Source organism: Leptopilina boulardi, unplaced genomic scaffold (assembly GCF_019393585.1).
Source record: "Leptopilina boulardi isolate dan_hultmark-lab unplaced genomic scaffold, ZJU_Lbou_2.1 LbouV2_330, whole genome shotgun sequence".
NCBI classification, from domain to species: domain Eukaryota; kingdom Metazoa; phylum Arthropoda; class Insecta; order Hymenoptera; family Figitidae; genus Leptopilina; species Leptopilina boulardi.
Window position 1 is genome coordinate 3,956,983 of NW_026137897.1, and position 18,151 is coordinate 3,975,133.

The window sequence follows — 18,151 nt, forward strand, 5'->3', positions numbered from 1 at the left end:
CAAAATAGACCTCAAAGGTGTCACTCCCCCTTAAATTCAATCACTTTTACTGCGTAACTCACACGAGGGTCTATGCAATACATGCACAAGCAGCTGCGTATACATACACGCTTTAGTTCACCCTGTTTTGACTACAGAGGCGCTTAAGTCTAGAAATCTTTTGCCACAGTTTTTATATTGAGTCGACCATGCCTGCTGGCTTCTTATTTCACATAAATATTGAATTACACGTTGTGATTTAACTTATATATAATTCTATATTAATGTATTCCGGCACTCCATGCATTTACCATTGATTTTGTTCTATTTTTGATTTGTTTTGACATCAAGTTTTAGTTTTATTTTTAGTCAAGTTCTGTGCAGTGAATTCACATGATTTGTTCTACTTTTGAAAGCAACATAATAACTTTTTAAAAAATTTTATTTCTACCACGTGCTCTATGAAGTGTTCTTTGAAGTTGGTTCTAAAACTGGTCCGTTCTGTGTTTTGTTCTCAAAGCGAGTGTGACTACTACTCTCGCTCATTGTGACTTTTTTGGTGAATTGTTCAAATTGTTTGTGTCATTCTGAGGACTCATTTTTCATGTTTTATGCTGTTCCGTGCGGTTTTACACTCCCGCCTTTTTACATGAATTTTCTGGTTTTATCTGAGTTAGAAGTGACTCATTGTTGTCGTGCTATGACCTCTGCTGTTTGTTAGGCTTTGTGAGACTATGTAAACATCTTTTGTGTATCTGCGGTGTCACCTTGCAGATTTGTGGTCTTCGACAGTTTAATATCTTAAATGTATACCCCTTGTTCAAGGGTTTTACACTCCCGCCTTTTTACATGAATTTTCTGGTTTTATCTGAGTTAGAAGTGACTCATTGTTGTCGTGCTATGACCTCTGCTGTTTGTTAGGCTTTGTGAGACTATGTAAACATCTTTTGTGTATCTGCGGTGTCACCTTGCAGATTTGTGGTCTTCGACAGTTTAATATCTTAAATGTATACCCCTTGTTCAAGGTTTAAGTATATTTAAAGTGTTTGAAACCCGGTGTTGACATTTTCCCGCGTTACAAATATAATTGATGTTTCTGATTCAAATCGGAGTTTGTCTCACTTTGTCTTTCCCAGAGGAAGCTTGGCTTCAGCAGTCTTATTCTAATCGTTCATTATTTTATTTTTACTGTTTCTATTTTGATTGAACGTTGGAAATTGTTACTGAAGTCAATTATACATATCAATGTACGACCTATGCGATTTGAATTCGTTTTTCTCATGTATTCTTCTCATGGGAGTTTATTATGATTTATGAACGGACTCAACGCATGGCAAAGTCATTTTCCTTGTACTCGACTGGTTCGTTTCCAACTGAACACCGTATTTGATTCATCTCAAATTTCTTATATGCTGGACTTACTTTTATGATTATCTAACCTGAATTACCAACAGGGTTTCATATAGTTTATTCTTGAACTTTTTGGTCTTCTAAGTTTATTATTCTGACACTCGGCTAAGCCTAAAGTCATTTAAGAAGAAGAAGATAATTCTATATTAGCTTAAATTCGTGCTGGATTAAATTATTGTGAATAAGTAAAATTTTGAATGATAATCTTTACTTAGTGTATTATTTCTCAAGGCCAATTATGTTTATTATGCCTTGAGTATTATGTACTCTGGGAACGAGAGATACAAATAGTTTATTCTGATTTATTTTTCAATTCACATAGATGTTCTTTTTCAAACCTCTATTATTGATTGATCAATTTTTTTGTTGTCCAAAAACCCGTGACAAAATATAGGTAAATTTAATAAGATTTTCGTTGCTTTGTTAATTGGCAATGCCTTGGTTGAGTCTTTACTTAAGAGTAAAGACTACAGAGCCTATATCCCCTTAACACTCCTTAAAAGAAAGGTCTTTGTTATAGAAACAGATACTGATTTGGATGCTGGCAGAATCTACCAATTGTTGGACAGGGATTTCAGGAAATGGTTGTGGCAGTTCGAAGTTGGACGGAAGATAGAACATTGGATCATGGCTCACGTACTATTCGTGTTCCAACTGATGTTGTTGAACTGACTATAACATCCTCTATTATTTCAAAAAGTATATTCTTGGCTGACACTGCATGTGCAGTTACACCTGTGATTCCCCCACTGAAAAGGTGTTTCTGATGCCAAAGATATAGACATACCCGTGATCAATGCCGTAATTTTAAGTCCAAACTTGTTTGCAAATTTTGCGCTGGTTACCACGAGCCTGGTGTTTGCCCCTTCGTTAATCGTCGTAATTTATGTTCTAATTGTAGCAGATCTCATATGGCTTCTTCCCGCGAATGTCTCATGCACATTTATGAATTTGAGGTGATGAAGACGAGATACTTAAATTTCTGTGACTATGAGGAGGCAGAGCGTATCCTTGAGAAGCAGGGAATAAGGAAACCATAATTTCCAATGGCCATCTTTAGAGGACTAAAGGAATGTCTTGCAAGAGGAAATACTCTCGATAAGACTTCTGCTGATGCCTATGAGGTTGCGCCTTTTACTCCGTTGAAAGTGATTTTCGTTTTAGACTCACTCTGCAGCACAGAAAATTAAAAGGCATTAAAATAAGCTGCAACGCTTCTTATTTTAAGCCAATTTTGCTTATTTTAATTAATTTTGGTATTAAAATAAGCAAAATTGGATTAAAATAAGAGCAGCTTATTTTAATGCCATTTAAGTTTCTGTGAGGATTATGCACAGCGGAAGATTATGCTCTATTGGCCACAGTTAAGCATGTCTTTAACTGAGGTATGGAGAAGAGATTTAGAGACGGTGGCCGTTAATGAAGAAGAAGAAGAGTAGCGAATTTTCGGGAGTTGATGATTACTTATGCTTAGGATATTGTATAGATAAATCTAATTGTATTCTGTGGTTTGCGCGTTTATTTTACAGAGTTAATTGAATATTAATTTAATAAATCTTAGTGTTCATAATAATTTTCGACTTCCATTGTGTTTAACTTTCTCTAATTCATCTTTTAATAAAGGATCATATTGTTTCGGAGAACCTCACCGGCATTTTACATCAACGTTAAAGTGTGTTGTATTTTTTGTGGAATCTTCATGTCTCAACGTCGTTCACGTCGTCGTTGTCTAGGCAGGAATCTCCCCAGAAGATTTGTTTATTGGTTTCTTTGCGAGGTGTTAAAGGAACCGGGTTTCGTTGTCATCGAATAATGCGGATAGTGGGATCGCGGTTCCACTATTAAAAATATCCGTCACAGTTCTAAAATATGCCTCTATCTAGTAAAACCATAAAATATGATGATTGGAATGCCCATAACGTTTTAAATAAATGGGCTAAAGTAGAATCAATTCTTCATATTTATGATTTGGATATTTTAGCCGTTATGAACCCAGTTTTAACTGGATTAATATTTTCCAATATGAGATAATTTACACTGAGAAAAATCTTTAGTAAGAGCAACCAAAGTTTGGTTGGGCCAACAAAAGAATTTTGTTAGTATTTAAGCAACCAAACTATTTGTTTGGGTCAACCAAACAATTTGGTTGAGTGTTTTTTGTTGGCATAACAAAAATGTTTGGTTAGCTCAACCAATTTTTTTTTGTTAGGTCAACAAAAATGTTTGGTTGATCAAAAAAAACAGTTTTTTTTTTAAATTAAAAATTTTATTCTACCTTATTTTTTTTCGTTTTATGTTTTTTATTTATTTCATTATTTATTTATTATCAATTTAACGTTTAATTTATATTTATCTAATTGAAATATTTGTGGACTTTGAAAAATCTCATCTCCGCCTGGGATCGAATCTCTGTTTTAAACTGAAGGTCGGGAGCTTTGACCACTGGACTATCCATCCTTGTGAGAGATTTAAACTAACTGTTCTCTTAAGCTATGAGCTGAGAGTGAATCAAATTATTTGGTTGTCGCAACCAAATTTTGGTTGGAATTTAAAAATGTTCAACAAAATGATTTTGTTGGCGTAACCAAATGTTTGGTTGAGATAACTCTACGACTTTGTTTCAGCCAACTAAAATTTGGTTACAAGAACCAAAATTTCCTAACCAAACAATTTTTTGGCAAACATTAAATTTTTTTTCTCATATAAATAATTATTTCTTCTACTTATTAAAATCAAATTACTTTTGTTATTAGCAGTTTTTAAAGAGAAAATTCTAAACGTAATTTGATTTTAGTAAGTAAGAGAAATGGTATTCCGTATGTAAAATTCAACTTTAGAGGTTAGTATTGCAAAAAAAAATTATTTAAAATAAAAAATCTTACATAAGAACGGCGTCTTTTTCAACGACCAAAGCAGGCGTCCTAAATGGTAAGGAGTAAATTCTGTGCGTAAGATATTTGTATAGTAAATCACAGTTCTTGTCTTCTTTGGCTGATGTGTAAAACAGACCAGCTCCATACTGTAGACAAAATCTCCTAATCCATTGTTGCATAAAATCAAAATGTTCGTCCCTACAACAAAAAATAATTTTGGATTTAAACCCTAACAAAATTTTCATTTTGATGTTCAATCTTTTTTAGTAAAATATTATTCCGAGGAATTTTAAAATTTGTCTCCAAACTAAACTGTTTTTATACAAAAATTTTTAATTTTAATTAAATTCTATCAAAAATCATTCCGAATCAATACATTTTATTCCATAGCTTAATTTTAATGATTTTTAATCCTTAAATTTCATTCCGAATCAATCTGAAGCTAAATTTCAATTATTTTAAAATATGAAATTTAACTCCGAATTAATCCATTTCCAACAAAATTGTAATGATTCGAAATGAAATTTTAGGATTAAAATTTAGTTTGAGAATGAAACGAATTGCTTCGAAAAGAATATTTTGTTAAGTTACATTAAAATTTAAATTTGGATGGCTCAAAAACAAATTTCGGAATGTCTAGGAATAATACTGATTAAAATTGATTGGAATTTCATCCGAAACTTTCTTCAAGGAAGTAAAAAAACTAATCTTTTAAACGGATCGACTTTAAGACGCAAAATAAGTCGCCTTAGTTAATTTATAATATAAGAATAGTAAAAAAAGTCGATTTTTTATTTCTAATAAATTTAATTAGTTAATAATTATTTTATTTCAAATAACTGTTGTTAATAGATATTAAATTAATTTTTTTAATTCCTTAATAACACGGAGAGAAATCTGCTGCGATTTGCGCATGAGCAAGTCCATAGGAATATAGCATGGACACTTCCAAGCAAAAACTATAAGATTCCATCTGAATATCAGGTGAGACTCATACAATAATACCTCGCTCACTTAGGATTTTTGCTTGAAAGCGTCTGTTACTATATTCCTAAGGACATGCTCATGCGTAAATCGCACCAGATTTCTCTCCGTGAAGAATAATATAATATTTGAGAATCAAAATAAGAAATATTCAATAATTTAATTAAGTAGAATAGATTTTTAAAACAATTCTTAATGTTCCATTTTTAAAAAATTTCAAAATATGATTTAAGCAAATTATTAGAATTCAAAATTTCGGCATAGTTTTTAGTTTTAATAAACAAAAAAATTTCCAACCATAAAATTAAATTTTAAAGAGTTTTTAATTGAAATTTTTTTTAAAATAATTGAATTTCAAAAGAATTTAATTTTTCAAAATTTTTTAAAATTTCAGACAATATTTAAATTTTACCGAATTTTTAATTAAAAATGTTTTAAATAATTAAATTTTCGAAGAATTTAACACTAGAATCACCGACGGTACATTTTGTCCCGCGGCGCACGGTTTTTCTTGTGTATCTTTCGTTAATGACTAGCTAGAGGGCTGAAATTTTCTGATTTTTATTTTTTTTTTGAGTTTAATCAGTATACCGAATTTCGGTTTTTTAACATTATTAGAACCTGAGATCTGAACCGGGATACCTAGAACTACCGACGGGACATTTTGTTCCATGGTTAAAAACAATTATTATTACAAAATTGAAAAATAATCATTTTGTACAGTTAATAGAAAGTATAAACAATGATAATATATGTGGAATTATGCTTATTCTGTATTGTAATTGCCTATATTAATATTTACAAGACAAGCGTTTTTCCATATACATAATTTATTATTGAAGGTTTATTTATTACTAGCAAAATTAAACGCGCGCAAGCGCGTCAAATTGAGTATTTAATTGTTTGTTATAAAGAAATTAAAGATTAATATTATCAATAATAATTTAATTTATTAGAATATTATTACATATTAAATGATAATAATGAAAATTATATGTTTACAGGCCTCGGATTATACGACTTTTTCCGACTTTTTTCAAAAATACGACTTTTATCGACTTATTTTAATAAAATGCGACATTTTTTTAACATTTGAAAAAAATGTAAATGAAATACATTTTTTTTTGTATAAAATGTAGGTCTTCTTCAGATCTTCTTCAATTCAATTATTTAACAAATGAACTAAAATGATTCTTCACTAAATTAATTATTTTTAATAATTTTAATGAAATAAATCACAAATTCAATTATATCAAAATTATTTTTCAATTAAAATTTTTATGAAATTTAACAATCGTTAATAATTTAAAAAAAATATATCACAATAAAATTGAATTATTTTTTAAAAATTTCTTTTCAAATTAAACTAAATTTCAATTATTACCCGAAATTTTAATTCAAAATCAATTAAAAATCCAATAATTATCCAAAATTTTCAATTTAAAATTTAATTATTTACCAAGTTTTCAATTTAAAATGAAATAAAATTCAATTATTTTCTAAAATTTCTTTTCAAAATTAATTATCCAAATTTTTAATCAAAAATGAACTTAAATTAAATTATTATCCAAAATTTCAATTAAAATTCAATTATTTCCCAAAATTTTCAATTCAAAATGAACTGAAATTCAATTATTTTCCAAATTTAAAATCAAATAAAATTTCATTATTCTCAAAAATTTGAATTCAAAATTAATTGAATTTTCAATAATTTGAATTTAAAAGCATCTAAAATTTAATTATTTCTAAAATTTTCCATTGAAATTTTTTTTTTGAAATTTAATAATTTCAATTATAACTCCAAGGAAATTCAATTATTTTTAACTATTTTAATAATATTCTTTGAAAATTCAACTATCTGAAACCATTTTTCAATTAAAAATGATTTTCAAATTATTGTATTTTGTCCGCATTTTCTAATAAATTTTTAGTGAAATCATCTAAAATATTAATTAAAAATCACTTAAAGTTTCAATTAATTTCAAAAATCTCAATTTTAAATCTTTGAAAATTCAATTAAATTAAAAAAATGTTTTCCAAAAATTGTTTGATAAATTATTTTTAGTTCTGTAAAATTTAATAATTGTTTGAAAATTAACAATATCTTTTTAAATTTAATTATTTCTAAAAATTTCAACTTTAACCCTTCGAAAAGGATTATTATTAAAAAAAAAATTTTTTTATTTAAAAATCTGTAAAATATTTTTTTTAAATTAAAAGCAAATACACTTTTTTTTGGAATATAAATCGACTAAAACGACTTTTTGTGTCTTTAAGTTGATTTGAGGCCTGTGTTTTTATAATTAATATTTAATAGGTATTCGTTGGCCCCTGGTACCTTAAAAATTAATTTTTAAAAATAAATTTTTAAAAATAAATTTTTTTCAAATTACTATCTTGTACGAAATTTGCTGGCGCATCTTTTTTCTCATCATAAATTTTTTGTATTTGTATACAATTTTTGAATCAATATACAACTTTAAAAAAAATTTCGTTGGTAAACGTTGTGTACTTCAGCTTCGTGAATTGAATTTTCGAATTTGGAATTAAAAAAAAACTTATTCCGAAATTTGGAAACACAATTATACAACTTTGGCAAAAATGAGAAAAAGAATTGTAAAAATTTGACACGTCATAAGATTACTATTCAAAAAAACACGTGAAATCAGAAAAGGCCTACTTCAAGTTAGGACAGAAGGACAGACCAAGCATTTTATTATTATATAATTTTAAGGCCTACCGGAAGTTTGCAACTTTTCGGGATAATTTTCTATATTGCTCTAAAGTTAACATAAAGAACGCTGTTTTTTATCACTCAAACCTATTTTTTAGTGAAAAATTAAAATGATAGAGTATTTCCGACTTCGGATTCGTAATATACGTAAAAAAACCTATGAAAGTCATGTATCACTTTATATTTCTTACTTGTAAATGTTAATAAAAAAACATGAATGAATAATGGGACAAAATGTACCGATGGTAGTTCTAGGTATGCAGAATTATCGGTAGTTCTAGTGTTAATGAAAATTATTGGTTGACAATAATAATTTGACAATAATAATTTAAGGAATTTTTTAAAAATAATTAAACTTTGAATGAGTTAAAATTATCAATAATTTTAGAAATAATTAAATTTCAAAAGATTTCAAATTGAAATTTTTGAAAATTTTTTTAATTTCTGTGAATAATTAAATTTTACAGAAATTTTAATTAAAAAATGTTTCAAATAATAATTAATTTTTCAAAGAACTTGATGAAAACTATTGGTTGAAATTATTATTAATTATTAAATTATATTTTTGAAAATAATCGAATTTCATGTGATTTTGAATTGAAATTTTTGATAATTTTATTTACTGAAATTGTGTGTTTTTTTTTTAGAAATTTCAAACAATTATTGAATTTTTAAAAATATTTAATTGAAAAATATTATAAGATAATGTAATTTTTGTAGAACTTTATTTAAATTATTAAAAATAATTAATTTAACGAAGAATTTTAGTTGAAAAATTCGAAAATGCCGACTTTTTGAAAAAAATATAGAAAAAGTCGTACAGTCCGAGGCCTGCATTATATAAATAAAAATTGAAATAAAGTGAATTAAAAAAAAATAATAACTTTTTGATACAACCAACCTGAAATCGTGTTCTTTCTCCAAAGTAGACATGTAATCAGTCTTTGTAATGACAACAACAATGTCCAGTCCTAAATTAGTTGTGAGTACACCTTCTGTAAGTGGCAAATTATCTGCACTTTCGTCATCTAAATTTCGACTTGTGCGCCTCAGTGGACTTCCAGGATCAAGTTCATCACCTGGTTCCGTGTATTCTTGCCATTTTTTAACACCTACAATCAAGATAAGGAAAAAAAAAATTATAAAACAAAAATTAAAATATAAAATCTATTGTGAAAATAATCAATGAGGAAAAATTATCTTTGATATTATTTGCTGTATCATAATGCGTTCGCATATTTACTTTGTTGTCTGCAGTGTTGCCAGACGTCATTATCCAAATTAAGTTTATCGACATGATCGCCTAATAATTCAGCCCATGCCTGCAATTGATCTAAAATAGCCCAAGGAGTTGTCATTGCAGCGACTAATATAACGAGAGTATTTGAAAACCGTTCTGCACTTAAAGCAAACCTCAAAAGATTTGCGTGCCCTGGATCTCCATCCAAAACCCATACAGACAGTCGTGTTTGGTCTGGAAAAAAGTGTAATTTTCTTTGATTCAGGAAAAGTCGATAACTCTATTTTTTTCAAATTTACAATTAAAATATTATAATGACATAAATATATACTTAAAAACCAAACGTTTTAAATCCAAAAAATATTTTTATATAAATAAATTATTACAATTTTTCTTCATTAAAATTAACTTATTGGTTATGTAAGAAATTTGTTTTTTTAAATTTCTTAAAATAACAAAATATGGAATTTGAATTTTTGGGACGCATGAATAAGCTCTAAAGTGAATTTTTTAAAACTATTATTTGATAGAATTTTATTTCTCAGAATGGTCTTTTAGCAGAATTGTCATTTGTTCAAATTTCAATTTCTCAGAATTTTTATATTACAAAATCAAATTGAATTTATGACAAATTAAAATTCGATTAAATTAAATTTCTGCTAAATAAAAATTCGATCAAATTGAATTTCTGCCAAATAAGAAATCGATCAAATTAAATTTCTGATTATATATTCGGACATTTGCGATTTCGGACAAATAAAAATTCATCGTTTTATGAATTATATCAAATAAGATTTCGTACAAATAAAAATTTGAAGAAATGAAAATACAATGAATTTTGATATTTAAAAATTCGAATCACTTAAAATTTTGTTGAATGAGAATTATGATAAATTAAATTTCAATTCATTTAGAATTCTCTTAAATAAAAAATTCGATAAAAAGAAATTTTGTGAAATAAAAATTCTGCCAAATAAGTTACCTAAAAATTTTGTTAAGTAAAAATTAATTAAAAAAGAAATTTCGTTAAAGCCTAATTCGTTAAAGAAAATTTATTTCAAAAATTAATTATATCTAATAATTTAATTTAATTCATTTTAAATTCCCCTTTAATTATAAATATCTTTCTCTATGATGATAACACTTGTTTAAAAATTCTTATCCTGAATAATCAGATTAAAAAAACATATTTAAAAAAATTAAATAATAATAACCCATATTATAAAAAAATAAACAAAGATAACATATTACTTTAATTTCTTCAGGCTTCACACTCTTTAGTTAGTAAATTAAATAAAAGTAGTCGTGAAAAAATATTTTTTTGCATTTACAAGAACAACAATCTAATAATTCAAAACATTCCGTTTTTTATAGTACTTTTTTGAAATAGTAAATTTTTAGTTTTATATTGGCATTCCGTATTTTATTTATAATAAAACATTAAATTACAATTTTAAAATTCGGGATTATGTTAAAAATAACTATTTAATGTTATTAAAATGTTTTTTTTTCGCAATTAACAATCAAATGAAAATTTTTGAAAAAATTAATCAATAAATGTTGATAATAAGACATTTAATAATAAATATAAAACAGTAAAAAAAATATTTGTTTTATCTTACCATCTCTGTAATCATCTCGAACGTCAATATATGCGAATTCTAGACCTGAACCTTTTTTGGGATCTTCAACTCCTTGAAGTTTAGCGATAAGGGTCGTTTTCCCACTTTCATTATCACCTACAAATGAAAACAGATTCTTTGATTAAACAGTTATTTAAAAAACATAACAGTTCTTCTGAAGTCAGGGTGGCCACTATTTTTAGAATTTTTGCCTCCCGGTTTTCTCCCGGTTCTCCCGGTAGAAATTAGAGATTTCTCCCGGTTTTAAAATACATTTTTTCTGTACACAAATCTATTATTTTTATGTAATATGCAATTGTAAAAAATAACGAACACTAAAAGCACTCTATGAAAATTTATAAAATTTAAGTTTTATACGAGGTTAATAATTTGCACAAATATAAATTTGTAATAGTACAACCTGACATTTTTCTGTGTGTACAACCTTAAAATACATATTATTTTATATTTAAATTTATCAATTTTTGAAATAATTTAAAGTTTAAATTATCATTTATTTGCTATTCTCAATATATAGTTACTTTAGTAATGAGATAAACTCAAAACTAAAATTCATAAATTTTAAGGGAAAGCTAAAAACTTTTTATCTTTGTAAAATTAGAGAATTAAAAGAATAAAAACTTTACTCAGATTATATAAATAATTATTTATTTAAATTAATTTTATTATAATTATATACCCATAAGGCACAATGAACATTTCTACTTGGTATATAATGTTAGTCTTGATCATATAAATTTTAAATAAAGATTTATGAATTTCAACATTTAAAACATTATAACACTTTGTTATTTCTTTGCTAACATCACTTGCTTTAATTTTGACAGTTTTTCGACATCTTGAAAAATTATAGATGGAGTTCCGAGATTTGCCAGTGGAGTTACGAGGTTTGCTGGGTAGAATTTTTAAACTATATTTATTGCTTACGAGTCGTATAATTTAAAATGCATATTTGTTTATGTGTAAAGAATTGAATAATACAAAAAAGTAAATTTTGACCAATATTGGATTTACGAGGTTTGCTGATTAAGGTGACAATTGGCGGACCGCATAGTAGGACCAGAAATGCATAAATTATTTTTTTTAATGAAGATCGGTTTTCATTTGAATTATTTCAGACTTTAAATTTTCAATATAACTGTTTTTATTTTGTCAATTGAAATACATTATAATTAAATTTTAATCCTTCAAGTTCAATAAAAGACTTTTTGTTTTAAATACATCATTTTTATTATTAACATATGTGGAGCAATATAAAGAAAGGCACCTAAAAAACAAAAAAAATTTAGGTTATGTTTGTAATTTTTTGATTGAAAATACACAAAAAGTAAAACTAACACAAACATAACATTAAAATTATTTGATTCTTAATCTCTTTCTTTATATCGCGTCGACTATTCTAAATTTCAATCATTGAATACGTTAAAAAGGAAATTATTCAAGTACACAAGTTACTGTGTTCAAAGATTAATTATTTCTTGTTGTTTCCGCACCAGAATACTAATTAATCGATTTGTTTTCATTGCCTCTTGTACCATATGCAACCAACATACAACACTACTTTTTTTTGTTGTTGAGATGATTGCAAAAATTTATCAACATTACTTCAGATGTAAGATTAAAAGCAGGCGATACCGCTACAGCAAGCAAGGTTGGATGACTACACTTCGAAGCAGAGATGGGTAGTGACGCGCGTCACTGGAGGATTCTCATGTAAATTGCATGCACGTATTTTACGTAAATTACCTGTCTCTATCTAAAATACATTGTTATAAAAATCTCGGATTATATTTCATTTCCTTGTTCGAAGATATAACATATGTAGTACCGCAACTTATTAAATATTATTTAATAATAATTTTATTATATATAAACTATAAAGCATTGCTGAAATGAAACACAAAGAAAAATAATATTTATTCTTAATACTTTAATAGCACGAAATACAAAAGTAAGAAACTTAAGAACAAAAATTGTAACATTTACATTAAACATAGATGTGAAAGATATTTCAAATCCTTAATTTGTTATTACCATCAATGATCAATCATTGAAAAAAATATTTCTTCACTCCACACAATATTTATGTTTATAATTAAAACTCATTTAGGAATCACTCTAACAACAAGTATATATATATATATATATATATATATATATATATATATATATGTTAGTTTTAATTTTTCAATATTTTAATTAAAAAACTTTCTTAAATGTTAAATTGCATTAATTTTTTAAATATTTTTAATATTAAAAAACGACCATTATAAACTTTTACTTTATAATATTAAATCAATATTTAACATTTAAAGACACTCAGTCAACATTTCTTTAATTATAAAATATTTCTTATCCCCTTACATTTGCAAAAATATTTAAATAAAAATTTCTATAAGAAGGACTTAAATACATTACATATACTTAAGGAGGTTCATCCCAAAATCGATTTTCTACAGATTTTTTAAAAATTTTTAAGATGTATTATTGACATCACTTTACATGTGTTGTTCAAATGTTATTGAATTTTACCGTATCATTTTCAAGATAAAAATTGATAAAGTTTGAAGTTTTACATGGGAACAGTGAAAAAACATGAAAAATGACCATGTTTTCATTAATTAAAAAAAACGGTTCTACAGATTTTTTTAAAAAACTAATATATCCCTATCGAAAATTCCGATATCGAAACCTATATAGGAAACTATATGGGAAACTATATCGTTTCCCATATAGTTTCCTATATAGGAAGCTATATATGAAGCTATATAGTTAACTATATAGAAAGCTATGTTGGAAAATGGGACAGGCAACGATATAGTTTACGATGTAGTTTACTATGTAGGAAACTATGTCAATTCCGATTTTCTTTTTTTTTAATTTAAAAAAATATTATTTAATATTTTTTCACGCAAGAGTATTCTTAAAACTCTACTGAGAATTATTAAACAATTTAAAAGAGCATTTATAAATGAGTTCCCGGTTACACATATGTAACAAATCTATATCTCTGTTACAAAAAATATAAATTTATCTTAAATTATTAAAATAAAATTAGATTTCGTTACATTTTGTTTTTATTTAGCGTCAATAATATAAAAAAAAAAAAATTCTTCCGACGTGTTGACTCTGAGACGCGAACCCTCGACCATCATAGCTCTCAACCGCACTGGGAGCGCCTTAACGGGCTCGACCAGGGGAGGCTATGAAATATCTTGAGAAAATGTCTCTTATAACGAAAATACTTTAAATAGATACTTATATTATTTTGTAAAGTCATCAAACAGTTTTTCAGATGTTTATTATTACAAAGAGTATATTATTGTATACATATATTTTTTTCCAATGGTATATGCGTTTTAATACCCAATTTTATATTCGGAGTTTATTAACTTCAACATTTTAATTTAGAATGACATGAATTTAAATTTTAATCAAGTGAACTCTGCATAAATTTCAATTTTTTTGGAAATAAATTAAGTAACAATGTTCGTATAGCAAATTTTTTTTAATAAACTAATGTAATTTGTATAATGCTAATACTTAATTACAACTCACTTTAAACCAGAATTTTCTTATATGAAATTAATGTGATCAAACATAAATTATTACATAACTACAATTCAATAATTATTTTTTTTTAAACAAGGAAAATAAGTTACATTCCCAGTTGAAAATTCCGACATCGTTTACGACGTCGTATTCTAAGTAGTTTGCGACGTAGTAAACGACGTAGTAAACGACGTAGTGAACGACGTAGAAAACGACATAGTAAACGACGTCGTAAATGAAAGCGGAATTCAGGATAGCAAACTACGTCGTTTACTACGTCGTTTACGATGTCGTTTACTACGTCGTTTACGATGTTGCAAAAATTATTTTAATATTATTTATTTAGTAATTTAGTAAGTCCAATATCCAATATTAAAAATTTTAATAATAATTTAAAAAATCAATAATTTAAAAAAAATTTATTTTTATTATTTTTTAATAGTTATTATTATTATTTTATTTTTAATATTTAAATTAAAATAAAAAAATGGTCATCAAAATATTAGTGAAACCATTTCTTCCAAAAAAGAATTTGTCTCAAATCCAATAAAGGAGAGACATCGGGCAGAAAAAAATTTCGACAAAAAAAAATTTTCGATCACTGCTTATATACCAATCTAATGGCACCTCAACTGCGAGAAACAGTTATGATGTTCGCCCTCCCTGTGGCGTTGAGCGAACTTAAGTCCAGAGCTGAGCCATCAGCGCAGCGCGGAAACATTTGAAAAATTTGATTTTATTAGATATTTTATTTTATTTTAAATATGACAAATAATTAACTTAATAAATAATTAATGTCATAAATAATTATTAATAACATAATGTCATACTTAATAATTCGTTAATTAATTATTTTTAACGAAAATTTGACAAAAAAAAAATTTGTTGGCCAAAAAAAATATTACCATTAAAAAATAATTTTTTTGTTAAATTTTCGTAGTAAAAAAAATTTTTTCAAGACAATTATTTGTGACCTAAAAAAATATCACGATGAGAATATAATTAACAAAAAAAATTACTCGTAGGACAGAAAAAATTTCACCATGAGAAAATAATTTTTTTAAAATTTTATTTGTAAAAAATTTATTGGTAGCTCAAAAAAAATATCACGATGATAAAATAATTTTTTGTCAAATTTTCTCTGTAAATAAATTAATTAACTAAATAACGTACCGTAAAACGGGGTTATTTCGCTCATTGCGGGTAAATTCGCTCACCCACTTTTATACTTTATTTCAGCTTTAAAATAAAGTTTAATACATTTATTACCAGGTAAAAATGTTAAATTTGTTAATAGAAATACTAAATTTTAGTTTTTAATCAAATTTAAAGCAAAAAAATGGGTGAGCCACTTTACCCGCACTGAGCGAAATAACCCTGTTTTACGGTAATTATTAGTTACTTAATTTTTTACTACGAAAATGTAACAAATAAATATTTGTAGCACAAAAATAATATCAAGATGAGAATTTTAATTATCTTTAAATTTTCTCTGTAAAAAAAATATTTTGTGGCCTAAAAAAATTATCACGATAAGAAAATAACTTTTTTGTAAAAATTTTCTCTCCAAAACAATTAATTCACTAAATACCGTAATAAATCGTTGTTTTTTTTAATACGAAAATTTACCAAAAATTTATTCGTAGCACAAAAGAATATCACAATGATAAAATAATAATTTTTTTTCAAATTTTCTTTCAAAAAAAATTCGTGTTTTTAAAAAAAATCACGATGAAAAATAATTTTGTTGTAAAAATTTCTCTGTAAAAAATTTAACAAAAAAATTGTACGTATCACAAAAAAATATTACGATGAGAAATTTACTTATTTTAAAATTTTCTCAGTAAAAAAATTATTTGTGGCCCAAATAAAATATCACGATGAGAAAATAATTTTTTTTGTCAAAATTTCTCTGTAAAAAAAATTAATTAAATAATTATATAATAATAAAACGTTTGGTCTGTCTTTCTGTCCTAACTTGAAGTTGGCCTTTTCTGATTTCACGTGTTTTTTTGAATAGTAATCTTATGACGTGTCAAATTTTGACAATTCTTTTTCTCATTTTTGCCAAAGTTGTATAATTGTGTTTCCAAATTTCTTTAAAATAAAATAATAAAATAAGTTTCTTTAAAATTCCAAATTCGAAAATTCAATTCACGAAGCTGAAGTACACAACGTTTACCAACGAAATTTTTTTTAAAGTTGTATATTAATTTAAAAATTGTATATTGATTCAAAAATTGTATACAAATACAAAAAATTTATGATGAGAAAAAAGATGCGCCAGGAAATTTCGTACAAGATAGTAATTTGAAAAAAATTTATTTTTAAGGTACCAGGGGCCAACGATTACCTATTAAATATTAATTATAAAAACACAGGCCTCGAATCAACTTAAAGACACAAAACAGTCGTTTTAGTCGATTTATATTCCAAAAAAAAGTGGATTTGTTTTTCATTTTAACAAAAATATTTTAAAGATTTTTAAATAAAATTTTTTTTTTAATAATAATCCTTTTAGAAGGGTTAAAGTTGAAATTTTTAGAAATAATTAAATTTGAAAAGATATTGTTAATTTTCAAACAATTATTAAATTTTACAGAACTAAAAATAATTTATCAAACAATTTTTGGAAAACATTTTTTAAATTTAATTGAATTTTCAAAGATTTAAAATTGAGATTTTTGAAATTAATTGAAACTTTAAGTGTTTTGTAATTAAAATTTTAGATGATTTCACTAAAAATTTATTAGAAAATGCGGACAAAATACAATAATATGAAAATCATTTTTAATTGAAAAATGGTTTCACATAGTTGAATTTTCAAAGAATATTATTAAAATAGTTAAAAATAATTGAATTTCCTTAGAGTTATAATTGAAATTATTAAATTTCAAAAAAAAAAATTTCGATGGAAAATTTTAGAAATTTTAGATGCTTTTAAATTCAAATTATTGAAAATTCAATTAATTTTGAATTCAAATTTTTGAGAATAATGAAATTTTATTTGATTTTAAATTTGGAAAATAATTGAATTTCAGTTCATTTTGAATTGAAAATTTTGGGAAATAATTGAATTTTAATTGAAATTTTAGATAATAATTTAATTTAAGTTCATTTTTGATTGAAAATTTGGATAATTAATTTTGAATAGAAATTTTAGAAAATAATTGAATTTTATTTCATTTTAAATTAAAAACTTCCCGTGTGGAAAAGTGATGTGGGCCCCCAGCGGGGGCCCTTATGGATCGCCCTCATGCCATGAGGGCCGCATATGGATGATCCATAGGGGCCCCTCATGGAAACGACATGCTCATCGATGAGGGCGCCCGCATGGGCGATCCATGAGGGTGCCCCTACGGGCGCCCTTATGGGCCCTCACGTTTGCCCTCATCTTGCCCTCAAGTTTGCCATAATGTTTTTTAATCAATAATATTAATAATAAAAGTTAATTAATAATAAATAAGCTTAAGTTATGAATAAATAACATATTTATTTAATAATTATTCAATTTTAAATTAAATTCTTACTCAAATTGAATTTATTAATTAACGTTCTAATTAATTAACTGTCGGATATAATTAAAAGTAATAATAAATTAATTAATTAAAAAAATAAAAAATATGTAATTTATGCATACTATTAACGGATATTTTCATTTATCAATTAATTCATACATAGAATAATGATTAAACGCAAACCTGAGAAATAAATAAATCTAACGCATGGGGAGAAT

At 25.8% G+C, this 18,151-nt stretch overlaps 1 protein-coding gene across 3 annotated transcripts in view; it reads right to left on the minus strand.

The window, feature by feature from the left end:
• LOC127285329 (cytoplasmic dynein 1 light intermediate chain 2) overlaps nucleotides 1-18,151 on the minus strand; it is an 85,864-nt gene that overhangs the window by 40,425 nt on the left and 27,288 nt on the right. For all 3 annotated transcript variants that reach the window (XM_051311290.1, XM_051311289.1, XM_051311288.1), the window contains exons 3-6: nucleotides 10,843-10,959; nucleotides 9,224-9,454; nucleotides 8,882-9,092; nucleotides 4,272-4,460 (exon numbers count right to left, since the gene is read on the minus strand). In XM_051311290.1, coding sequence (XP_051167247.1) covers nucleotides 4,272-4,460; nucleotides 8,882-9,092; nucleotides 9,224-9,454; nucleotides 10,843-10,959 — 748 coding nt within the window. The remainder of the gene's footprint in view (nucleotides 1-4,271; nucleotides 4,461-8,881; nucleotides 9,093-9,223; nucleotides 9,455-10,842; nucleotides 10,960-18,151) is intronic.